The sequence below is a fragment of the Chanodichthys erythropterus genome, chromosome 17 (genome assembly GCF_024489055.1).
Source record: "Chanodichthys erythropterus isolate Z2021 chromosome 17, ASM2448905v1, whole genome shotgun sequence".
In the NCBI taxonomy this organism is placed as follows: Eukaryota; Metazoa; Chordata; class Actinopteri; order Cypriniformes; family Xenocyprididae; genus Chanodichthys; species Chanodichthys erythropterus.
Window position 1 is genome coordinate 2,450,001 of NC_090237.1, and position 27,500 is coordinate 2,477,500.

The window sequence follows — 27,500 nt, forward strand, 5'->3', positions numbered from 1 at the left end:
CATCATAATAAACAGATCCTGAATAAATCACAGAGGCTTAAATATTAAAAAAAAAAGTTCTTCAAGTGGACTCTGGGTAATGTTACTTAACCAATCTGACACAGCTGTTGAACATTTCTGATATAACTGATGAGAAACACTTCTTAAAGGGGTCATGAACTGCATTTTTGTACATTTTATAATATCCCACTTATAGTTTTTACATAAAAAAAAATTAATCCTATTTTCTGTCCTGTTTTTCAAACACTGCATATTTGCATATTAAAATAATTTTCAACATCCCCGCCATTACACGTGTGGAATTGTTTTGAAAACGTCCAATGTTGAAAAATGTCTCGTTACAAAGTTGAAAATTAAACGTGCGTATTACATATGCTTGGTTGTGGCAAATAAAGTTTAAATACTTAGTGTTAAAAGTTATAGATGACAAATGATAACTTGAATTATGAATGAATGCACCATTGCACACCAATGCACACACTGTTATTCTTACTTCATCCTTAGTTCATCATGAAAAACTTACATTGTCATTTGCAGTTTTAAATAAATGTGTTTTAATGTCTTACTGCACTCTAAAAAATGCTGGGTTAAAAACAACCCAAGCTTGGTTGAAAATGGACAAACCCAGCAATTGGGTTGTTTTAACCCAGCGGTTGGGTTAAATGTTTGCCCAACCTGCTGGGTAGTTTTATTTAAACCAACTATTGTTTAAAAATTGCTATATGGCTAGCTTAAAATGAACCCAAAATAGTTGGGAAATTAAAAACCAGATGCAATTAGAGACAACAATAATAGACAAAAGGTGAATGTTTATTAATAAGTTTTAATATTTTATTAATATAAATTTAATAGTTTGTTAATATAAATTTATTAATAAGCAATTTAATAAATGTTTACTGTTTCATAATTATTAATTGAACATTAATAAATGTTCATTTCCAACATACTTTGGGTTCATTTTAATTAAGCAATACAGTAATTTTTAAACAATAGTTGGTTTAAATAAAACTACCCATCAGGTTGGGCAAACATTTAACCCTACCGCTGGGTTAAAACAACCCAATTGCTGGGTTTGTCCATTTTCAACCCAACTTGGGTTGTTTTTAACCCAGCATTTTTTAGAGTGTGATGATAAAACAGAAGATGTCACTTCACACTGAAGCTTTAATTCAGGATTACAGTGAATCACAGATCAAAACAACAACAAAAACAGGCTTCTCTACGTGCTTTCATCTGTATACACCTCCCTCCAAACGTACAGAAACACCCTAGAAAAGTGTGGTCTTGGACAATATTGGCATGAATCCTTTTTAATTTGTGATCATTTTGCACTGATAAGGGACATCACGAACTACAAAAACATATTTTATTACATAAAGAGTTTATACATAGAAAAAACTTAATCAAAATATCCAGCTTTAGCAGCTATCTGACCGAAACTGGGTTCTGATTGGTTCATTGTATTCTAAACTTAATTGTCAATCAATTGTTGAAGCTATTAAGGTGTGCTGACCCAAAAATCTTTTACAAACCTGAGCCAAGTTTAAACCAGTAACCAGCATCACAGCTGGCAAAGGGGCGTGTCTGACTTTGACATGTTTATATCGACATTATTATGTAATCAAAATGAAAATTATTATTGCTGGTCTTCAATGATAATGTCGAATACTTTAATGTATTTGCAGCAAAAAATGATAAGGACTTATGCTGATATCGTCCAAAATCACACTTTGCCAGGGGTGTTTCCAAACTTTTGGAGGGCAGTGTATGATAATCCAATGCATTTACCCCATAAATGCTGAAGCAAAGGAAAGAACAGCACATCACAAGTATTCAGTTTGACTGCGGCGCTACAGAATAAAACATTTTGTACATCAAGCGATCTGTATCAGACAAAGCAATAGTCACACATGGTAAAAACACTGTTACTCACACTTGTGTGTTGTGGATCCAATATAGTCGGCACTGCATCATCTTTTATTCTCAGTCTCTCTGAAAAGCCTGCGCACAACTGTGTTTTGTTAAAAAAAAACTAACACGAAGTAAAATGAAGCGAACAAACGTACAGTGTCTGACTGGAACGTCGTTAAAAAAAGTTCATCCACGCTTTCTTAATGTTAGGATGCAACTTGCCACTTGTAATCCTGTGAGGCGTCTCTATGGTTTTGTTGCTGGAGTAATCCTGCATTTGTGTCGGTCTCGTATTAACTACTACGTTATGTGTGAATTGGTGGGCGGGGCTAAAGACGTGATGATGTAGAAGTGGGTGTCGATCATCTTCAGAAGAGGCGCACTATGACATAATAATGTGACTAAATCCAAAACGAGTCATTTTCTGAGTTTGGTTCCAAAAAAGCTGTTTTTGAACTAACAAGTAAGCTCTGAAACGTATAGGATGTTTTTAATAGTATAGTGACATCTTATATACGTTAAAACATCAAGGAAAAGTTGATTTCTCAATTCATGACCCCTTTAACTTTTTATCCTTTAACTTAGTTTCTTTACAAAATGTACGTGTTATCGTTTAGATATTTTTACTGGAAACCCAGAAAGATATACTAAGAAAATTATTAAGAGCTAGTACATGAGAAATGAAGAAAGAAGAACAAAAGAGGAAGAGCTGACCCGATGACAGCAAAGGCTGGAAGCTCCTGGAGGTCAAAAGGGAAGTCCAGTCTGAACCGTGTCTTAAAGAGAGCCGTGATCGTCTCTGAGACAGAGAGAGAGAGAGAAGATTCCTTTAACACTCAACATAATACAAGTACATAATGTGTGTTTTAAAGCATATAAAGAGCCCCTTTTATGCTTTTTGGTATATTCTCTTTCATGCAGTGTGTAACTGAACTGCTTCTGAATGTAAAAGCTCTGCAAAGTTCAGATCAAAGTTCAGATAAATGGAGTTTTTGTCTCCTAAAAGAAAGAAGCGATTCTGAACTGAAATGAGTCGTCAGAAATTCAGTCTCACTTCCTGCTGAAACTACCTAGGTTTGTAACTCATTTGCATAAATCCAGCCTGTGGTTTTCATTGGCTGCTCTGAACAGTGTCTCTTTTGCCCTGCCCTGAATCACTGTAGCTGTATCTGAGACTGGAAGAGTTCGGTTCATGTTGTTCATGTCGAGAAGACGCTGTTTTCTGCTGCCAAAGTAAATTCACTTTGATGAGATTGATCCAGTAAAACTGACGCCATCGTTACTGTTCGTATCACTGTGAATCAAGTGCTGAGATTCAGATATGCTAATGGGAGTTTGGTTTCTGACCAATCAGAGCAGAGCAGCTCTCAGAAAGGAGGGGTTTAAAGAGACCGAATCTTCGAACGAACCATTTCAGACACTGTGAGAGAAGAGCTGACGCTGCAATGGATATTATGAGAAAATTAAAGTCTTTTTGACCTTGGATGCCTGTAAACCTGTTGTAGGAGAAACACACAGCACTTTATAACACACACCTTCATCTCTGTTCCACACTGCCAGGACTCTGAAGATAAAGGCACTGAATGTAGCAGCGAAGAATCCACGCCAGTAGTTTCGTACGGCGAAAAATGTGGAGGTGACCTCGATGCTGAATAATACACCTGCAACACACACACATATATAATATTATTTTTATATATATTTTTGTTCAGTTTTGCTTTAGGGACACTTATCCCAAAAAAATCAGTTTTCACCTCCAATAGGAGCAGCAAAGCAGCATCCGACTCCGACAGCACAGGCAGCTGCAAGCATCTCAATGTTTCTGGACTCATTCTGTTCAACACATACACACACAATAGAAAATTTCATATACGACAACAGACTACATGGCTGGTTTTGTTTAACACACACAAACACACACACCACCTACAAATAGAAGTATACACACACACACCAGCACAATCTAGGACCATTCAATACACCAACACAATCACAATAAATAATCTAATTACAAAAACTCACTTACAGAACACACACCATCTATCACACTATCTACAAACAGAAACACACACATAGACACACACCTGTATTTGGTAAATCTATTCAGAGATGGATATCGCTGTTAGTTTTATCCTCACAAAAGGAAAACTTCATCAAGAGAAATATGAAAATAAACACATTTTAGATTCATTTAGAACACACACACACACACACACACACACACACACACACACACACACACACACACACACACACACACACACACACACACACACACACACACACACACACACACACACACACACACACACACACACACACACACAAACTCTCTCACTCTCTCTTCCCAGGAATAAATATTAAGGCTTTCACAAGGTAAGAAGGACTGTCATTTTTCCCAATGTACAATACTGAATATGAATCAAATATTTTTGGTTAAAATTGAATAAATAAACAAATAAAAATAAAACAACATATACACTTGACTTTGGTGGATCTGTTAAACCCCTGTTCAAAATCTTCTAATTAGAAACTGGAATAACAAGACCGTTTTTAAATTTAACCAAACTTTACATCAGCAGCAGTTAGCCATGATGATTAAAAAGTCTAACGAGAGGCATTATTGGGCATTATTACACACACAAATGTTTCTCTTAAGTCCACTTACAGTGACTATGTTTACATGTGCACCAATAAAGCAATCAGGACTTAATTGCAATAAGATGTTAAAGCAAACCTCTTTACTCCCATTTACGTGCAATTTTCATTATTCTGATAATTCGCTAAGAATTTTTACCAGCATTATTTATATATCCCAATGCCAATAACGCAGTCAGTGTGTTACTCACCACTGTTTTCTTTCACTTACGTCAAATGCAAAACCTATTTCTATGGATGTATAGGATTTTTTCAGTAATGTGCCTAAAATGTCATAATTTCAGTGTTTTTCAATATTAATATACTGCATTATATTCATGTCGTGCAAAAGTCATTTCTTCAGCACCGCAAAAATATGATGCCTTCAAATTTGCGCATGAAAACGTCACATACTCGTCATGAGAACATGCGCACTTTGGTCATTTTTAGTGGAATTGATGCCATTAAAGGTGCCATAGAATGGAAAATTGAATTTATGGAAATGACATAAAGTGAGTCTCAAACATTATTGTTTCCTCCTTCTTATGTAAATCTCATTTGTTTAAAAGACCTCCGAAGAATAGGCGATTCTCAACATAACACCGACTGTGATGCAACAGTCGGGATCATTAATATGTACGCCCCCAATATTTGCATATGCCAGCTCATGTTCAAGGCATTACACAAGGGTAGCCAGTATTAACGTCTGGATCTGAGCACAGCTGAATCATCAGACTAGGTAAGCAAGCAAGCTCTGGGGGCGGGGAGCATAAGAATTTAAAGGGGCCACAGCCTGAATCGGCGCATATTTAATGATGCCCCAAAATAGGCAGTTAAAAAAATGAATTTAAAAAAATCTATGGGGTATTTTGAGTTGAAACTTCACAGACACATTCAGGGGACACCTTAGAATTATATTACATCTTTTGAAAATGCGTTCTACGGCACCTTTAAAGTGTTTACATGCCTGTTTATGGCGATTAAAAACGGCCTGTGCCATATATTTTACCATTATTATGGCTACGATTATGAGGTTAATCGCTTAAATTTGATCAAACTAATGTGTTTACATGAGGTAAAGTTTATTTGCAATATTGCCTAAATTTCATTATAATTGCATTATGAGGGTGCATGTAAATGTAGTCACTGATAGTCAATGTGTCTTGCACCAAAATAATTGCATTTAAGTTTTTTTTGGTATTTTTTACTGTAATGCTGGATTTATTTACTAGATTTCAGTTAAAAACACTATAATGCATTTTTTTTATTTATTCAGCATGGATGAAAGACAGCATTCAAACTTTGAATGCAATTTTTTTAATCAAAATTATCTGAAACATTTTATGGTGTTGCATGGCAAAACTCACTTGTTCTAATGGCTTTATTGATCTTAGTTTAGAGAAATGTGTCTAATTAGAAGAACATTCACACAAATGAATTAAACAGGAGCCAATAGTTAAATAAATCTGGTGGGTACATCCATAATTATTGTGTAAATACATGTTTTTACATTGCACTTGTTTAAAAATACCTGCAAGTAATTCACAGTTGTAATTAATCTCTTACCCCACCCTTAAATCTACCGATACCACCAAACCTGTCCTAACCTTACCCGTATCCACCTCAATAGCAGCACAAGTGTTCTGCAATACAACATCTGCTCAGTGATAACAATTATTTTGTTTTTTGACATGCATAGTAGTTAAAGACACCTAATGTAAAGTGATCAGTACTTCACTTTGGTACAAAATATGACCCAAGATCCTTAAAACCAATTTTATGTGTACTCCATTTAGTACTATTAGAGGATTCAGCTTAAAATTGCAGGCTATGAAACTTTGTTTTAATTACCTCATAAATTCCACCAAAGAAAGACATGAATTTGCAGAGAAGAGCAGCACACAAACTGGCAATGTGCACAAACGGACCCTACAGGATAGAAAACACACACACTTAAGGCTTGTGATGAATCCAAAACAAAGCAGGGACACTACAACAACACAGAGGGCAGGTAAATTAGATCTCAAGCTAAAAACACATTGATCACATATGAAAAATACATATGCTCACCTCCTTGCCCAGAGGCAAACCACTGCCCAGCGCACAGGTCAGCCCAACCACTTTGGCCACAAATGTTTTCAGTGTGAGATATTCCTTCAGCACCACTCCTCTGAGAATCGTCTTCATTTCAGGAATACCAGACCCTGATTGAGAGACAAACGCTGAATTATGAAGAAGAACGGAAACCTCTTATGACTGTGTGAATGTAAGTGTGTCTCACCGGCGGCCTGAGGTGCTACTATGTGTGTGAAGCCTGCAGAGAAACTGATGAGAACCACAGGATACGTGACCCAAGCCAAATACTGCAGGACAACGTTACTGTCCAAACCACCGTACATCCACTTCTGTGCTGTAGAAAGCAGAACACACAAGAAGAAACTTACAGGATGTGTGTATGTACTGTCAAATTTTAATTAGATAAATGACAAAGCATCTACAATGCAAAAAAAAAATGTGCAGTTTTTGAAAACCTATAAACACAATCACTTTCAATGTAATATAATTCCTTATTACTTTTGACCAATAGGTGGCGCTGACACCAAATTGATTTGGTGTGGTCAGTATTGGGTGGCAATGAGACGCACCAAATTTGGTGTCAATATGCCAAAGCCTTGCAGAGATACAGCTTCAGATGAAGTTTGGCATCATGCATCAAATTCGTTGATGCGGTAAATGAAAATGGTTTCGTCTATCGACGCAAAATCCATAACTTTTTGCCAGCATAGTCAAATTAGTCAGAGTCTAATTTGGTGAAAATCGGACCAATGGTCTAGGAGGAGTTTGAAAAAGTCATTTCAAATTAATCAAAATGGCAGACAGGAAGTTTGGCCAATTATGGCATGATTTGGTATTGATGTTTTCGGCAAGATCCAAAGGATCTATCAAGACCAGTCATGACAATAGGCTCAACTAATAAACTTTTCTTTTTTTTTTAATTTTATAATTTGTGACCACAATGCCTTTGAGTACATTCAGGAAATTGTGTTGAAGACATATACCGAGTTTCATAACGTTATCCAAATGCATTCGTAAAATATAGCATTTCATGACAAAATTAAAAATGGCCGATGCCCAAAAAGGCTGACATGGGAAAATTAGGTATCGTTTGACTCTGTATAATGCATCGAATCTAAAGAGATTTGAGTCTTGTGATTTTTGGCCAAACTGTTCAGCAATTATAAGCAAAGATAGCCATTTTTCATATCCCCTGACCACTAGGTGGCACTGCGCTGAAACTATGCAGGTGTCATCAAGTCAAGGAATCCGAGAAAAAAAAAAAAAAAAATTTTGTTTCTTATGGTTCAAAAGTTATTAACATAAACATGAGCGCAACTTTGGACAGTTGGTGGCACTAGAGGGAGACTCCAAAATTGCTGTGTTTAATGTTCAGACTGTCCTCTATCAGTGTGTCAGTGGTCTCTGACAGAATTACAGAGCAACTCCAAAAAAAACAAACAACACATACAGTCAATAATCAGCACAATTCCTGACATCTTCACCTCACACACACACAGACTCACCTTGTAATAGGAGGGCGATGCAGAAATCCATAACAAAGCTGACCAGCGCCATGACGAGTCCCAGCAAGATGAGGAAGATCCAGTCCTCGCCGACCCGCAACATGAGGAACCGCTGACAGTGCACTGCACAGACTCCACAGAGAAAGACTACATTACCCACAATGCATCAATGCACATCTGGCACAAAAACTGTCTGCACTACCTACAAAGTTCCCACAATTCCTGAAGCACAGCAAGGTGTCAATAACTATGATTCCATCCACCTATGTTTATGCGAATTTTGGGATATTTCATAAATTCTAAAAATGTGCATAAAAAGTTATCCACTCAATTGAGGCGAATTTATTGATCAAAATGATTGACATATTTACAGAAGAAATTCCTTGATGCTCAACAAAATTACTTGCTTGACTTTGCCTCAGTAGAGGCTGTGATTGGATAACTGGACTAACCAGCGGACCAATCGCATTGCAGCATCTCAAATGTTGGTTTGGTGGCTCTGAAACGCCTGAGTTAAAGTCTGTCATCTGAAAAATTTGTTTTAATTTCCTCCAGAAGCGTTCCCAAACACCAGCATCCGAACGCACGATCACATGACAGCGTTTTTTGTGTTTCGTCTGACGCTCCGAGACGAAACTTGTTTATGATGGAGGAAAAAAAAAACCCCCCGATTGCAGCAACTTACATTTATTACCGATATTTTACACCAATTTCCCACAAAGTGACAATTTTGTTCTTTTGAACACATGGGATGGAAAAAGTACTACAAAAAGTAACTTTATACACCGCAAAAAAAAAAAAAAAAGAAAAATCGAAATGCAGTGGTTGGGTGAAATGTTTGCCCCAACCTGCTGGGTGGTTTTATTTAACCCAACTATTGTTTAAAAATGACTATATGACAGGCTTAAAATGAACCCAAAATAGGTTGCAAATTAAAAATCTGACACATAATTACTAGAGGCAACAATAATCAAAAGGTGAACATTTATTAATAAGCAGTTTAATAAATGTTAATTTATTAAACATATTAATAAATGTTAATTTGCAACATACTTTGGGTTCATTTTAAGCAAGAAATATAGTCATTTTTAAACAATAGTTGAGTTAAATAAAACTAACAAACATTTAACCCAACCGCTGGGTCAAAACAACCCAATTGCTGGGATTGTCCATTTTCAGCCTAACTTGGGTTGTTTTTAACCCAGCATTTTTTAGCATTTTCATATAAAACAATGAAACAATTGAGATTTTCTATATAGTATATATATCCTTTTTATGCATACTTTACAATTTATATGGATGTACTTTATATACAGAGCTGGGCGCTAATATAGTTACATTTTGCAATGAAATAATAAAATCAGTCAGGCGTGTACGTTCTTGAGTGCAACTGCAGGAACGTGGTCCATTAAACTCAATAACAGCATTTCTGCAGTCATTTTGAAAACATTAATTCTTTATTCTTCTCATAAACAACAGGTCTGGAAAAGCATCTCCGTCATCCATAACACAAACACACGGCTGCTGTTAGTATCCACGGCAACCTCGATAAGAGCCAATGATGACTCACCAAATGATGGAGCGAGAAGCAGAGAATGTGAACATGAACGAGACAGGTGGCGTAGGAGTGACAATGTGGACGTGTCTTCAAACACACTTAATGCTCTTAAAATGACTTCTAAGGCAATGTTTCCAGACGTCTTTGAAATGCAGCCACTAACTTTAGACAAAAATGAGACATGAAGGCATAAGCATGAAAGAATGAGATGAACACACACACACACTGAGGCCTGTGTGAGAAACAGAACCTCTAAATGTCTTGTTTATGCAGATGTAATGAGGGTGAAGGGTTTATGTAAGAGTGTGTGTGTCACTGCTGGCTTCTGCTTTATAACACCACTCAATCAAAACAAAGTCATTAACTCGCATTTCTCTTGCTCTTCTTCATTTAACCCCTTGCTTTCTGTTCACAGATCTGAAATTACCTTCTGTTAGCCCATCCAGATTCACTTGTGAGCAGCCGAAAGCGTGTTTCTCACAGAAAATTTTGGGATGTGATATTATGCAATCTATATCGAATCTGATTGGCTGAAAGGTCTTTCCAGTCATGCTTCATCTCGGCCAGTCCTTTAGGAATTTGCCGCTAGATAGTGTTTAAACATGAGATATAATTAATTTTGGGCAATCTTTGGTTTTATTAATCTATTACATATTCCATATGCAAATCGATTTAGATTAAGTGCTATGTTAAGCTTAATAACTTTATATTTACATTGAACTTAAATTCTGTACTAGCGCTGCTATTGCATGTTTGACTGAACTGTTTGCTTGTTTATTTTCTATTGTACAAACTTCTTATTGTTATATGCCTATTGTTGTTCATTTAAATATTATTATTTAATAAATAATGTTTTATATAAATAACATGCCGTATTTGGTATTGAGAAAGCTACTGGTGTGTTACTGATGAATGTAGTTATTACGGCAGCATTCAAGCATCACGACTTTTATTTAGCTGCTCCCAAGAACTGTTAATGTATTTACAGTACTGTATATGTCAGAAAAACTGTATGTACAAACACATTAAAGAATCAGTTCATCAATGGATCAGAGACTGATGAGTTTAGTTTGTATTAAGTACATATGTTAGAAGTGATGAGTTAATAAACAACAACTTAATATTTATTGGTTTAAATGGATGCATTTAATGTATTTTTACCAGAAAAAAAGTCCGGACGCGATGATTCCAGGGCATATGGAAACCCTGAGAACAAACCACAGACAGTCTGAGGAAAAGTGTGTTTGTGGAGGAGAAACCAGAGAAATGACCAGAGAAAGTGTGCCAAAAAATAAGAGCGAGCGAGAAAGAAAGAATGCGAGAGAGAAACAGAGAGCTGGCAAAAGACACATTTTAGAGATTAGAGAACAGATCAGCTTGTTATTAACAAACACACACACACAAACTCACGCCAAAATCTATTTGCAGATCCACAGAAAGTACAGAATGATGAAAAAAACAAACATTTATTTTGTCTCCTGAATACATTAAACAGGATCAGCCTATTCTCTCAGATAAATATGTTTAAATGTCTTTCACATGATATATATATATATATATATATATATATATATATATATATATATATATATATATATATATATATATGAAGACTTCAGATGCAAAAGCCTCTAAGTGCCATCTGAAATTTTCTTCTAAAATGAGCATTTTTATCAAGCTTGTATGTTGAGGTTCAGTAATTTCACTTTAAATGGCAATTAATAGGTCCTTTTCATTGACATTAAAGTGAAATAACTGAACATAAACATTCAAGCTTGATAAAAATGCTCATTTTAGAAGAAAATTGCAGAGGGCTTGACACCTGCCATCCCGCCAAATGCAGGTGTATTTCAGCAGTGGCGGCGTGTAACACAGTTACTCCTACTAGACACTTTGGTGGGTTTTATTTTAATATATAAATTTTTAAGTGCAATATACAGTATAGCATTGTCAAAAATATCAATATCTGAAATGCTTCCAATACTCATTTTGTGCAGAATATTCACACAATACCAGCATTTCTCTCTCTGAGTCCACACAAAAACCCTCCTCGTTTCATTTGCTCCACATGAATATTGTTGGTGTTACAAGGCTTGTGTTTCAGCGTGGGATTGCGCGTATTGTGCATAATTTTACTCATTCCCACAGATGTTGTTCTCACACTAAAAGTGTGGCACATAAAGTCGCCTCTCGGTGCAAAATTGAGTTGTTTTTCGCTGCTTACTGCGCTTCAACAGTCAAATACACACAAAATAATGTCAAAACGCAGTTCTTGGTGAGTATTTACGTAAACACAGACAGTTATGTTTGAAGTGAACATAAACAGTTGAGAAAGAAAACGCATGTGCAACAGTATAATGGATTCGTGCATCAGGTCTTAAAGTGACAGCAGCCTAATATACCTGCTGCCAAATTATGAGATCATATTAAAAATATGTAGGGCCCTATAATTTCCGCAATCACGGAATCGCGGAATTCATTCATAAAAACGGAATTTACTATATAACGCGGAATGTCACGGAATTTGTAAAATTTTTGATGGATGAATTAAAAGCAGGTCAGTACACGTAAATTAAATCGCGATATAGACTAGTGACTGTGAATATTAAACCGCAAAAAGACTATTTAAACATGAATCCTGCATGCCTGTGTTTCATTTACCTCACACCGCCTCACACACAATCGCACGGGGACGCACGCACGCTGAAGCACACGCGACGCTCGCGGTGTTTTCGTCCTCTGTTGCCTCACTATATGAACGCACAAATTCATCTCCAGAGCTGCTCTGAAAGTCACTTCATCAGCATTTAACCGCTTCGTTTGAGAAAACTACCATCATAAACACAGAGAAACTCAAAGCTCTAGGCAAACCGTCAAAATAAAAGTTAGATTTAACTTGACAGAAACATATTACTGTTGTACAGTACAATAGATAAATTAATTTAACAATAAATTATTAAAATATATTTTTAAACAATAATCTCAGTGTTTCTTCCATGTTTTAATTTTAACAGTAAAGTGCTGTTGTGCAGCACATTGTTTGACAAAAAAGTTTAATTTCATGATTAAAAGATAAATTAAATGCTATGCCTTCATTTGATTGTCAGAAAAATTTCAATACACAACAGAACTTCTAAAGAAAAATCATAAAAATATATTTTTTAATTAGTAAATATTGTTGTTTTTAAGAATTAAATTAATTAGACATGCTTTTTGATTATTAAAATGGAATTAAACCATTAAAATGGAATCCAGAAAACAGAATTTGGTAAAAATAAAAGTGGAAGGGAAAGAATAAAACGTTTATCATTTTTTAAATTTTTTTGTTAAACTTTTATTAAATTATTGGTCAATTGGACAAGATTTATTATTTCAATTAATTAGACATGCTTTTTGATTACCAAAATTTAATTTAACCATTAAAATGGAGTCAAAAAAAATAAATAAAACGGAATCCAGAAAAATTAAAAATGTAAAAAACGGAATTTCTGAAAAAATAAAACGCATTTTATAGGGCCCTAAATATCTATATCTCGGTTTTTCTCCCATGGTATCAGTGTCAAAATTGTGGCCAGTGAAAATGCTGAGTGGATAGTAACTTTGGAAAACCACTCGTCACAGTGACTGGTGAGCAAAAAAGTTCATCCCTGGATATACACACACACACACACATTTATTTTGTACACTCACAGACACACACTCTTTTTCTCTCTCTCTCACACACATGTGTAAATGTCGTTCACAGGATGTTTGACAGTGAGATTAACCAGCATGGCAGAGAGAAAATGAAGCGGGTCAGTGAAAATGAAAGAGCGGCCTTTTGAAACAACTAGTGAGGTTGTCATGGTGACGTATGGAGGGATAGTTTTCTGTAGTGATGATGTCACAGAAAGTGACAATTTAATCTATTTAGCGCTTCACTGTTGCCATGACAACAACAAACTGGTCATCCAGCCACCTAAGGAGAGGAGAGGAGCGGCAACCTGTAACCATGGTGACCTGTGGCATGACACAGATCTCCTGCTGACATCACATCTGTTACAGGAAGAGCGTGTGTGTGTTCGTCTCCCTCTCAATGTTTAATGCATGATCTCATTGTTGGCTTCGACTCCCAGAATCACACAGAAAGTGAAATCCACTCCCTCAGATAAAGACTGAACTGACCGCCGACCTCTGACCTCTGAGGATATATGTTACACAACCTCAGCATGTCTCTCTCATGTCAGTCAGCGCTCATGTTCTCTCAGTAGAGTGATGCCGCCCCCATCAGGACAAACACTCACACTACAACTACCGCTTTCACCATAAAAAACTTATTTTCAATTATTACTTACTTTTATGACTTTTTCCAAAATAAATTTCTCATTACAAAAGAAAAGTGTCTAGACATTTCTATAATTACTATTATTTATTCCCAATGGAGACTGTCATCACATTTATTCATTATTGTAGAGTAAATATACTGTGATTTAATCAGGATTAATTACATGCAAAGCAACAAATAAAATAAGAAAAATAATCACATAATTAATTTTTGGTAAGAGCATTATTAAAAGCAAGAAATGGTAGATTTGTTTTAAACAAGTCAAGGATGAGTTAAAAACTGATAAAGTGTAAAGGGTTTTTATGTCCTGTAGAGGGCGCAATAATCAACTGAATCACTACAGCAGATGATATTAATAAATGAACCCTTAGAATATATACATTCACCGATCAATACATAAACAGAAATGTAAGGTTAGAAAGTGCACTTCAAACCAAAGTTCAGTCTGCTCTGTCATATTAAACTCGCTGAAAGTTTGTACAAATCATGCTGCTGGTTTCCTCATGAGAGAAAGGCACAAATATCCTGAAGCCAAGTGTAATTATTGAGACAAATGGCATCCTGAATGGTTGCAGGACATGATTATAAAGCACTATGTCATGTTGCAGAAACACTGACTGATACACTAGTTTGCACTGCATCAATCACCTGATAATCTACACCAAAAATTCTATTTAAAGTGTTAGTTGCTATAGTAACAGAGCTGACTGAATGGTTCTAAAACAAGACAGTGCGTTATTACGAGTCGTGTGTGCTGAAGTGCTGTGGCACTGACTGGACTCACTCACTTCGACACTTGACACATCTTCCCTTCTCATATTCGAGGAGTTTGAGCGACGGGCTGCGATCAGAGATGGAGCGTCGCTGACGACTGTCCTCTCGAAGACGAGCGGCCTCTTCTTTAGCATAAACACCCAGTTCCTGAGTGTAACGGCCATACATCTACAGACAGACAGAGAGAAAAACTATAAACTCATTTACATACTCACACATATATTATACATACATATATACATACAAATAAATACACTTGCATATTTTTATATATTATATATTTGTGTGTGTATATATATCATATCATATCATATCATATCATATCATATCATATCATATTATATTATATTATATTATATTATATTATATTATATTATATTATATCATATTATATTATATCATATCATATCATATCATATCATATCATATCATATCATATTATATTATATTATATAATGGCAAGAAAAAGTATGTGAACCACTTGCAGAATCTGTGAAAATGTGAATAATTTTAATAAAATAAGAGGGATCATACAAAATACATGTTATTTTTTGTTTAGTACTGTCCTGAGTAAGATATTTTACATAAAAGATGTTTGCATTTAGTTCACAAGACAAAACAATAGCTGAATTTATTAAAATAACCCCATTCATAAGTATGTGAAGCAATGATTCTCAATCTGTGTGTGGTTTCCTGATGATCCACGACTGTTTTTATTTTACTGAGGATTTTTCTGAAGAACAGAGCTCAGTTTAACTGCTCAGAACAAACAATGAAAAACCATCACTAAACAAAAAATGCATTTTTTATTATCCCTCTTATTTTATTAAAATTATTCACATTTTCACAGATTCTGCAAGGGGTTCACATACTTTTTTTGCCACTGTATATCTTAAAATAATATATAAACATACAAAATGACACACACACACATTATATATATATATATTAGTAAGTTTGGAACCACTAAGATTTTTAATGTTTTTTAAAGAAGTTTCGTCTGCTCACCAAGGCTACATTTATTTAATTAAAAGTAAAAACAGTAATATTGTGAAATATTATTACAATTTAAAATAACTGTTTTCTATTTGAATATATTTTACAAAGTAATTTATTCCTGTGATCAAAGCTGAATTTTCAGCATCATTACTCCAGTCTTCAGTGTCACATGATCCTTCAGAAATCATTCTAATATGATGATTTGATGATCAAGAAACATTTATGATTATTATCAATGTTGAAAACAGTTGTGTACTTTTTTTTCAGGATTCGTTGATGAATAGAAAGTTCAAAAGAACAGCATTTATCTGAAATACAAAGCTTCTGTAGCATTATACACTACCGTTCAAAAGTTTGGGGTCAGTAAGAATTTTTATTTTTATTTTTTTGAAAAGAAATTAAAGAAATTAATACTTTTATTCAGCAAGGATGCATTAAATCAATCAAAAGTGGCAGTAAAGACATTTATAATGTTACAAAAGATTAGATTTCTTTTGAACTTTCTATTCATCAAATAATCCTGAAAAAAATATTGTACACAAATATTTTGTACAATTGTACACATTAAATGTTTCTTGATCATCAAATCATCATATCAGAATGATTTCTGAAGGATCATGTGACACTGAAGACTGGAGTAATGATGCTGAAAATTCAGCTTTGATCACAGGAATAAATTACTTTTTAAAATAACTGTCTTCTATTTAAATATATTTGACATTGTAATAATATTTCACAATATTACTGTTTTTACTGTATTTTTAATTAAATAAATGTAGCCTTGGTGAGCAGATGAAACTTCTTTTAAAAACATTAAAAATCTTAGTGGTTCCAAACTTTTGGACTGTACTGTATATATTATATTATATTATATTATATTATATTATATTATATTATATTATATTATATTATATTATATTATATTATATTATATTATATTATATTATATTATATTATATTATATACACACACACAGTATATACACATATACAGTCAAACATTATTCAGACATTATTCTAGATATAATTTTTGATATATTTTTACTAGTGTGTGCAGGACACTATAGTTGATTTATGTAAGTGAGGATAACAAAATAAAGTAAACTGTGACATATTATACCCAAAAATTCTTCTTACAGTAAAATTGATAAAAATTTGGAACCAAAAATTATTCAGACCATCCTGACCATGTTTTCCTTAAGTGTTATCTGACAATATTTTTCTGACAGTTTAACTCTGAGATCGTGTCATATTTTATTACCATTTTTTTTTTTTTTAAATATAGCAAAGATAATGTGTGAAATGTTGAAGGTGTCTGAATAAATTTTGGTTTGATTTTAGCAAAGTTTACCAGGTTTATCAGGTAAAAAAAAATGATATAAAATTAATATAGAGTAATGGAAAAGACAATGTTTGCACACACTTTGTTCTGCTGATGCTCAGCTGATTTTGATTTTGTCTTTCATGGAGTTTCTTTTTAGGTCTCTGACCTCGAGCTCTAAATTTCCACACACACCCAAAAGGCCAAAGGTCAAAGGGCAATTATCATATTAGTTTTCTTCAGTAACATGTTTCTTTGTGCCTGACACACACAGACACACTCGTATCTGTTAGAAACACAACTTCCCTCCAAACATTTCCACTCAAATTTCATCTCTTTGTTTCAGTTCAGGTGCTTTAATGACACCTGATAAACTTACCAACCCTGCGGCCTGTTACACGTACAGTGTGTGTGTGTGTGTGTGTGTGTGTGTTGCTCTGTCAGCATTTCATACAGGGGACAGGAAGTGTTTTCCCAGAATCCCCTGCTCTGCTGAAAAGTCCAGCTCAAACCAGCTTAAGGTGGAGTCGGTGTTTGGAAGATAGTAGCTGGTTTCTAAAAGGTGAAACAGCTGGTAGAACATCTTGGTTTAAAACCTTACATTCACCATTTATTTGATCAAAAATACAGCCTAAATTGTGAAATATTATTACAATTCAAAATAGCTTTTTTCTATGTGAATATATAGTAAAGTGTAATTTATATTCAGTGATCAAAGCTGAATTTGCAGCATCATTACTCCAGTCTTCAGTGTCACATGATCCTTCAGAAATCATTCTGATATGATGATTTGATGCTCAAGAAACATTTCTGATTATTATCAATGTTGCAACTGTGATACATTTTATTTTTCAGGATTCTTTGATGAATAGAAAGTTAAAAAGAACAACATTTCTTTGAAATAGAAACGTTTGTAATATTATAAATATCACTTTTGATCAATTTAATGCGTCTGTTATCTAAATGAGAACATATCTTACACTCGTATTGTTGATATCCATTTAAAAAATACACAAACACATTCCTAGGAGTTTCTAGAGCGCTGCATCACCCTCATTCACACACTGATGGGAAAACACGAGACTGAGATGGACACATGCGTGTCCTTGACCTGACACACAGCCCTCGCTCTCAACAGATGCACAGTAATAATTCTTTCATCATGTAGTGTATTAGTCTAGGCTCTTCATTACAGTGAAGAGGGAAGTTGAGAGAGTTTAATAGTGTTTTTGTTGCTTTATAAAGCATTCACAAGGTCACATGACCCACATCAAGATTGACATGAACTAAGAAAATCTTCAAAAGCATGAAGGGAAAATGACTTCTGAAGGCGAGGAGCTAAATACAGACACAATAAAACCAAACAAACATGCAGCAACAACAAAGTCCAGAGAACTGAAAAGCTATGATTATCATGTGTATTTGCGTGCAGCTATGCATTTGAAATGACGCTAAATACAGCCGGACGGACGAGACTCGTGACCCCAACCCGGCCAACCTCGAGGAACAGTGTTTTTAACCAAAACACAAGAACAACATTTAAAGTAACAACTTCAGACAGAGATAGAGAGAGAGAGAGAAACACAATAAAACAGACCGAATGTTTTCCAATCTATTCTACTGTATATTAAATCAGCATTAATAAATGTACATTATATGTTTAGTAAATAATTAATGAATGAACTATGATGAGTTAAAATGAAAAATTTACCACACGCAATAAGTAATATCATAAACAGCAGAATAAGAGTACTATGAATTATGAATATTAATTAGACGCATTTAATACACACATTAAGTGACAATATGTAAAACCACAGAATAAGAGAGTAAACTTAATGTTCATTTATGACATAGAATATTTTGTTTGTTCTACTCTATTTTGCTGTTATATCAGTATATACATAATTTATTGATATATTAATTTATAAACATTATGTATATTTATTTATACTGATTCAACAATATACAATACAACAAAAAAACAACATTTAAAAATACTCTTATTCTGTTGTTTATTATATTACATATTACCATTTGTTTTTAGTAAATGCATTTTTTATTAATTTTATTATTATTTTTTTTTATTTAATTCATTATAATTCACTAATATATGCAACATATAAACATTATAATAAATTATAAAAATAGAAAACCATTAAAATAAAAAATATATAATAAAAAACAATTAAAAATGAATTTAGTACACACAATTTATATAAAACTAAGAAACTAAGAAACTAAGTCTCAGCTTTCAAATTATGTCGATTATATCAATATAATTTGTGGGGATGCTCCGATAGATCGGCCACAGGTCAGTATCGGCCGATAATCATGTTCTATGATTGGTCGATCTCACAAACTGTTCACAATTTGATGACAGAAAACCCTAAAAAGGTGCTGCAAACGCCAACAGATTTTGTGTAACTTTATGAATCATTAGTAAACCACATAAAAATCACACATCTTTATTCAGAGCAGAGCAAAAACAACATAACATGATGTGTAGATCTTGAGAAAATCTTCATGGAGTGACATTGACATGCTGCTTCGCTTAAGCAATAAGACTTCCAGGCTCAGATAGCATTGCGATCATGATGCAGTGTTTTCCAACCTCATTTGAAAGTTCAACCAATTGAAAATGTATCTCGTGGTGTGGTGGGTAGGGATGATGTGTCGAGTCCAATCAGACACTGCTTTTACAGCTGGATTGGTTTGATCGCTCATATTGAAAGGTCTTGATTTACCGTGTGCCATAGAATAAGAGCTACAATGGAAGATTATCACTCATCAACCAGGATCTTGTTACTTATTCTGTGTAATCATAAATATTTGTATGTTTTATTCTGACATCTACACGTGTGCGTAGTTCTTACGTTCAGTAAAACACTCATCTCATTGTTTGGAGAGGTTACTGAACTTTTGATAAAAGGCCACCATGGCTCCAAATGCCATAACCTTTGATTGCTTTGAGATATCAACACAAATTTGGCTCAGATGCAGTTGACATGATTGTGAACAAGGCCAAACTTGATTTTATGACCTGTCATATATACTTTCTAATAGTGATCATGTCAACCATGAATAATAGCATCAATATCATTTTTTTTTTTTGTGCCCATGTAAACGCAGTGTAATATTATAGTAATGAACCAAATAAGAGGGTTCTCTGTTTAGTTTACAGCTTTAGTTGGGACATTTTTTTTTCCTTAAGAAAATCAAACTATCGGCATCTGTATCAGTATCGGCAGACACCATTCTAAATTATTGGTATCGATAATTTATTATCGGTGGGTATATTATATTTTATGTAATATAGCAAACAACAGAATAAGAGAGAATGTTTTGTTTATTCTATTCCTTTTTATTTTGTTGTTTATGGTTGTTATTCTTTAGCACATTCAGCTTGAGAATGAGTGTGTGTCCGTGCAGAAAGACATTCGAAGAGTCAAATTCTGCCCTTAATAAGTCAGCGAGTTCAACCTCAATTCATCACAACGAGCAAACGGTCTGAAGTCAGCTTAACCTGATGCACCTCCTCAACGGGTCACCGAACACATACGGTATGTGTGTGTTTGTGTCTGTAGGAACAGTTTATTACTAAACACATCCCAGGAAAATCAGATACATTCCATCGAGTGGCACATTTGGGTATGAACAAACACACAGAGTTTGAGCCGTTAGAGCTGAACTCGCTCAAAGGTGTACATAAAAACCAGGGTGAGGAAGAAAAGATGAATAAGAACCAGTGAAAATAGAGAAACAAATACAGATGGACACATGTAGAGACACACACAGGCAGTAGAGCCAGAGAGAGATGTTTGGCTGGGTAACAGTAGGTTTATTCATCCTGCAGTGTGAGAAGAATTTCAATTTTTCAGTGAGTGGGAGACACGAACAAAGAGAGAGAGACGAACGACAGGAAGAGCGACAGCATAGGAAAGACATGTCGGAACGGCCTCCTAAAATACAAAGACAAAAAAAGATTTCTCTGTTGAGTAATTCCTCACACTGCCACAGGGAGCGCTGTAGAGCATCGTCTGATCAAACAAACAAATAAAACTAACCACGACAAACATTTACCAACAACTATGGTAAAATGGATCTTATATTGTCTGAAGGTGTGGACGCTAATATAGTATCATCTTGTTGTGAACAGGCCTTAAGTTAGTGCTGATGGAGAGAGAAATGGACATAGTTTGAACTTTGACAGTGTCACAATTATCCTAACAGTGTGAAAGCAACAGCTGCATCTGTCCATCCATCTCTCTTTCAGTCGCTGCATCCGTCTCGTAAAGCGAGTTTGTGTGAGAGTAAGAGAGAGAGAGGAGATGGAGGTGTTTGTGGTCCATCTCTGTGGGCGACCGAACACAAAGTGAGCTGTTCCTTCTGCACGTGCTCAGATGCATTACTGTGACACCATTCAGTGCCACCACACACACACACACACACACACACAGAGGGAGTCTGTCCTAAAGTGTGTGTGTTGTCCTGTGGTGAATGGCACAGTACATCATGTCCAGGGTGAGTATTACAGCTGTGACAATACTGCAACAATGTGTGTGAGAGAGAGAACAGAGAAACAAAAGTAACCGGGAAAAAGAAGGAATCGTTCAATGACATGAAGAAACGTGATATCTGATTAAATTAAGAGGACATCCTAATGAGGACCTATTATGCACTTTTACAAGGTCTTGATGCAGTTTTCATGTTTGAATGTTGATTATTTTCCTCATATTCTCCATTGTTCAGCTCCTCTCTTCCCAAGTCTGTCAGTAACGCTCTGTTTAGTTCCTGTCTCTATGAAGCCCCTCCTTCTGAAAAGCACAATGTGCTCTGATTGGTCATCTGGGGCAGTGTGTTGTGATTGGTGTTTGGGAAATGTACCGCCCCTTACCATAACCGCCAGTTTCAACACACTACTAACTAACTCAACCAGGCCCCACCCCTTTATTCTGCGTATGAATTATTTAAATGAGGAATATTGTGAAGAAAACTCTACAATGGAGGCGTTTCAGGGAGTTCAGAAATAGTTACACTGATATAGAAAAAAATGCCTCTGCCAACATCAAAAAAGTCAGAATTATGAGATATAAACTTGCAATTGCAAAAAAATCTGAATTATGAGACATAAACTTGCAACTGCAAAAAAGTCAGAATCATGAGATATAAACTCACAATTGCAAAAAAAATCAGAATGAGATATAAACTCGCAATTGCAAAAAAATCTGAATTATGAGATATAAACTCGCAATTGCAAAAAAATCTGAATTATGAGATATAAACTCGCAACTGCAAAAAAAATCTGAATTATGAGATATAAACTCGCAATTGCAAAAAAATCTGAATTATGAGATATAAACTCGCAATTGCAAAAAAATCTGAATTATGAGATATAAACTCGCAATTGCAAAAAAATCTGAATTATGAGATATAAACTCGCAATTGCAAAAAAATCTGAATTATGAGATATAAACTCGCAATTGCAAAAAAATCTGAATTATGAGATATAAACTCGCAATTGCAAAAAAATCTGAATTATGAGATATAAACTCGCAATTGCAAAAAAATCTGAATTATGAGATATAAACTCGCAATTGCAAAAAAATCTGAATTATGAGATATAAACTCGCAATTGCAAAAAAATCTGAATTATGAGATATAAACTCGCAATTGCAAAAAAATCTGAATTATGAGATATAAACTCGCAATTGCAAAAAAATCTGAATTATGAGATATAAACTCGCAATTGCAAAAAAATCTGAATTATGAGATATAAACTCGCAATTGCAAAAAAATCTGAATTATGAGATATAAACTCGCAATTGCAAAAAAATCTGAATTATGAGATATAAACTCGCAATTGCAAAAAAAGTCAGAATTATGAGATATAAACTCGCAACTGCAAAAAAATCTGAATTATGAGATATAAACTCGCAATTGCAAAAAAATCTGAATTATGAGATATAAACTCGCAATTGCAAAAAAAATCTGAATTATGAGATATAAACTCGCAACTGCAAAAAAATCTGAATTATGAGATATAAACTCGCAATTGCAAAAAAAGTCAGAATTATGAGATATAAACTCGCAACTGCAAAAAAATCTGAATTATGAGATATAAACTCGCAACTGCAAAAAAAATCTGAATTATGAGATATAAACTCGCAATTGCAAAAAAAAATCAGAATGAGATATAAACTCACAATTGCAAAAAAAGTCAGAATTATGAGATATAAACTCGCAATTGCAAAAAAATCTGAATTATGAGATATAAACTCGCAATTGCAAAAAAATCTGAATTATGAGATATAAACTCACAACTGCAAAAAAAATCTGAATTATGAGATATAAACTCGCAACTGCAAAAAAATCTGAATTATGAGATATAAACTCGCAACTGCAAAAAAAATCTGAATTATGAGATATAAACTCGCAACTGCAAAAAAATCTGAATTATGAGATATAAACTCGCAACTGCAAAAAAATCTGAATTATGAGATATAAACTCGCAACTGCAAAAAAATCTGAATTATGAGATATAAACTCGCAACTGCAAAAAAATCTGAATTATGAGATATAAACTCGCAACTGCAAAAAAATCTGAATTATGAGATATAAACTCACAATTGCAAAAAAAATCTGAATTATGAGATATAAACTCGCAATTGCAAAAAAAAAATCAGAATGAGATATAAACTCACAATTGCAAAAAAAGTCAGAATTATGAGATATAAACTCGCAATTGCAAAAAAAATCTGAATTATGAGATATAAACTCACAATTGCAAAAAAAGTCAGAATTATGAGATATAAACTTGCAATTGCAAAAAAATCTGAATTATGAGATATAAACTCGCAATTGCAAAAAAAATCTGAATTATGAGATATAAACTTGCAATTGCAAAAAAATCTGAATTATGAGATATAAACTCGCAATTGCAAAAAAATCTGAATTATGAGATATAAACTCGCAATTGCAAAAAAAGTCAGAATTATGAGATATAAACTCGCAATTGCAAAAAAATCTGAATTATGAGATATAAACTCGCAATTGCAAAAAAATCTGAATTATGAGATATAAACTCGCAATTGCAAAAAAATCTGAATTATGAGATATAAACTCGCAATTGCAAAAAAAGTCAGAATTATGAGATATAAACTCGCAACTGCAAAAAAATCTGAATTATGAGATATAAACTCGCAACTGCAAAAAAAAAAAGTCAGAATTGCAAGAAAAAAGTAAAAATTGCAAGTTTATTTCTCGCGCCCCTGACTTTTTTGCAATTATGAGGTATAAACTCACAATTACCTTTTTACATTTTTTATTCCGTGACAGAAACAAGCTTTCATACAATACAAATAGTTTTTGTTATGCCAATAAAGCAAATTAAACTGACAGAGGTGTACCATGTGATGTGTCAGCCATCAATTTCTGTAATGAACTTTTAATGGGCGAAAAAAAATGACAACAACATTTCATTTTGAGAAAGTAATTTTAAAAAAAAATGGAAAAGCTGAAACCATGATGTGCTGACAGCACTCCACACACACACACACACACACACACACACACACACACACACACACACACACACACACACACACACACACACACTTTTATCCATTAAGTTATTAGTCTTCTCTTAATCTGAACTTAAAATGGCAAGCTGGAAAAGATCAGGAGGGGAAGATATAAATGACACAGGAAGATGAAAAATATCAGAGAGATAAGAGGTTCATGTGAACACTGGTAAAGAATGAACAAAGGGAAAAATACTGTTATGCAACACACACACACACACACACACACACACAATTGACTTCTTTCTGACATTTAGGGAATTAACAGGAATTAAGTTTGTTTCTTCACACGTGATGAGATAATTCTCCATTTACACTGAAACACAATTTAGACTGTGTGTGAGAGAGAGAACACATAAATCTCAGGATTTGGTTTCATATTCATGTCTTAATAAAAGCTTGAGGAACAAGAACATACTCTGAAGCCAAAACAATACAAAAAGAACAAAAAACACAATTACACAACAATAACACGAAAGCCTCCGTACATAATCAGGCAGAAACTCCTTCTGGGTCAGCATGGGAGGTTTGAACACGAACACACACGCAAAAAATCCAAATCATTCCAAAACTTAGAATTTTGAAAATGGTAACATGAAAAAGTATCGTAAAGTATGGTATAAAACAATAATAATTCTAAAAGAAAATTGATACTTTTACTGTTACTTCAAGAATGCAACAAAAAATGACCTGTGAGCTAATAAAGGTTGTTCTGGGCGGAGCTATGGGATGAAAAGATCCAATCAGCTGCCTGAAGCAAACAGAACAGGTTGTACTGACGAGACGACGGCGACCGGCAGGAGAGACAGGCAGATGTCAGAGCCAACATCTGTAGCGCTTCACAACAAACATAAGAGAAATATCTGACTGAAACTACTCTGAAAAGTGTTATTTGATCAATTCTGACATGTATAATTCAACACAACAACAAAGTTAAGTACTGGTTTTGTCTTATTGCAAGACTGCAATTCTATCTAATCCAGGCAAATCCAAAACACTGATAAAATCTGTTCTTTCTAAAGACACAGGCGCTAGCTTTTGTGTCCGAGTATTAACTGTGTGTGTGTGTGTCTCACAATGGATTATGTAGGAATGCAGACAGTTTTCCAGGGGTTATCAAGCATTCTTATCCCTGTGAAATGTACGCTGATCTCCTGAACACTTTCACTGAAGCAACGCCTCCTCTTCTCAGAACTCAGGTACTTCAGTGACGCAACGGGTCTGTGTTCTTCAACACAGGTGAGAGTTTGTACGAACAGTCCAAGATGTGTTAAACCACAAAAGGTGCTCTTTTGTAAGAGCTAACAAGCAGTCGGGGAGCAACTAACTACAAGTAGCGAAGATATAAAATCTGTCAGTATTACAGCAATGCAGCTTTTCCAATAACAAACAGCGGTAGTGCAGAAAAACATTGCTTTGCTGTTTTTTTGTCACATTGTATTGCACAAACAAGCAGAGACAATAACACATGCATATTAAAAAGATCAAAATATGAATTGCAATGAACACGAATGGAATGTTGTCTTTTCTGTAGCAACAAAAATAATCAGAAAAAGTTTTTTGGCTGTTATATAAATTTTAACTAACACATATTTTGTTTTATTAGTTGTATTTGGGATAAATTTATCTTTTCAAGTTTAACAGTGTCACCCTAATTGACACCCTTATAGGATTTTGTTTTACAAAATATAAATTATATTCCTGAGAGTTTATATATATATATATATATATATAAAAAGTACAATAAAAGGTAACAGTTACATTATATTTGAAGGTATTTTTTTACAGTGTAATTATATATTTAAGTACTGAGTAATATTAATTAACTACATGTACTTAGGGTTATGACTGGGTTTGGTTTGGAGTTAGCTGCATGTAATTATGCATAATGTTTAGTTATTAATATGGTAACTACATGTTACGTGTAACAAGGACACTATTGTAAAGTGTTACCTTAACACTTTATTTTACAAAGTTCCATTTGTTAACATTAGTTAACCCTCTGGTGCTGTTCGGTCATTTTTGACCAAAAACATTTTATGTTTTTTTTTTTTTTTCTCTCGATTTTTTTAACTTCATTGGAATATTATGAAACTTGGTAAAGGTTTTAGTACTTGTTGTGTGAACACACACCCAAAAAAAGATTATGGACATGATTCGAAAAGGTTAAATGAAAAAAATCTTACTGAAAGCTAATTTTTTGAGATATCAACCTCAAATTTGGAACACAACTTGTTTATATTCATGGCTTTGATTTTCTCACTGTTTTAGAGTAAAATGTATTTTGGAAAACATATATTTCATATAAAAACTGAACATTTTATTTTTGTGCATTTTTCATAACAATAAATGTACAATTTTATAACTTTTTCACTTTAGAAATAATCTGCCAATTGTCGTCTTTAAAAAAAAAGTCCAAACTTCAGTCTGTGATCCAAAACATTCAAGATTTACCACAGTTTAAGTTGGAAATTTCATTTTCAGGTTTATATGCTCAAAAAAATGAATAAATGGATTACTACTGTATAGTAGTACTACTGCATAAATATAATTTAGTACACTAAAATCCACTAAAAATACAAAATACTGAATAAAAAACATCAAAATAAAATATAGCACAATCATTTTATTAAAACTAAAATAAAAAAAAATCAGTCATTTTTGACGACATATCAACAGCACCAGAGGGTTAACATGAACTAACAATCAACAATACTTCTACAGCATTTATTAATCTTAATTAATGTTAATCTCGACATTTACTAATACATTTTTAAGATCAAATATGGTATCTGTTAACATTAGTTAATGCA

The 27,500-nt window shown here is 34.0% G+C and overlaps 1 protein-coding gene across 2 annotated transcripts in view; it reads right to left on the minus strand.

Moving 5' to 3' along the window:
* Positions 1 to 27,500, minus strand: part of clcn2b (chloride channel, voltage-sensitive 2b) — a 71,595-nt gene that overhangs the window by 31,862 nt on the left and 12,233 nt on the right. For both annotated transcript variants that reach the window (XM_067365477.1, XM_067365478.1), the window contains exons 2-9: positions 14,800 to 14,953; positions 8,130 to 8,261; positions 6,830 to 6,958; positions 6,619 to 6,752; positions 6,400 to 6,477; positions 3,666 to 3,744; positions 3,447 to 3,572; positions 2,626 to 2,710 (exon numbers count right to left, since the gene is read on the minus strand). In XM_067365477.1, coding sequence (XP_067221578.1) covers positions 2,626 to 2,710; positions 3,447 to 3,572; positions 3,666 to 3,744; positions 6,400 to 6,477; positions 6,619 to 6,752; positions 6,830 to 6,958; positions 8,130 to 8,261; positions 14,800 to 14,953 — 917 coding nt within the window. The remainder of the gene's footprint in view (positions 1 to 2,625; positions 2,711 to 3,446; positions 3,573 to 3,665; positions 3,745 to 6,399; positions 6,478 to 6,618; positions 6,753 to 6,829; positions 6,959 to 8,129; positions 8,262 to 14,799; positions 14,954 to 27,500) is intronic.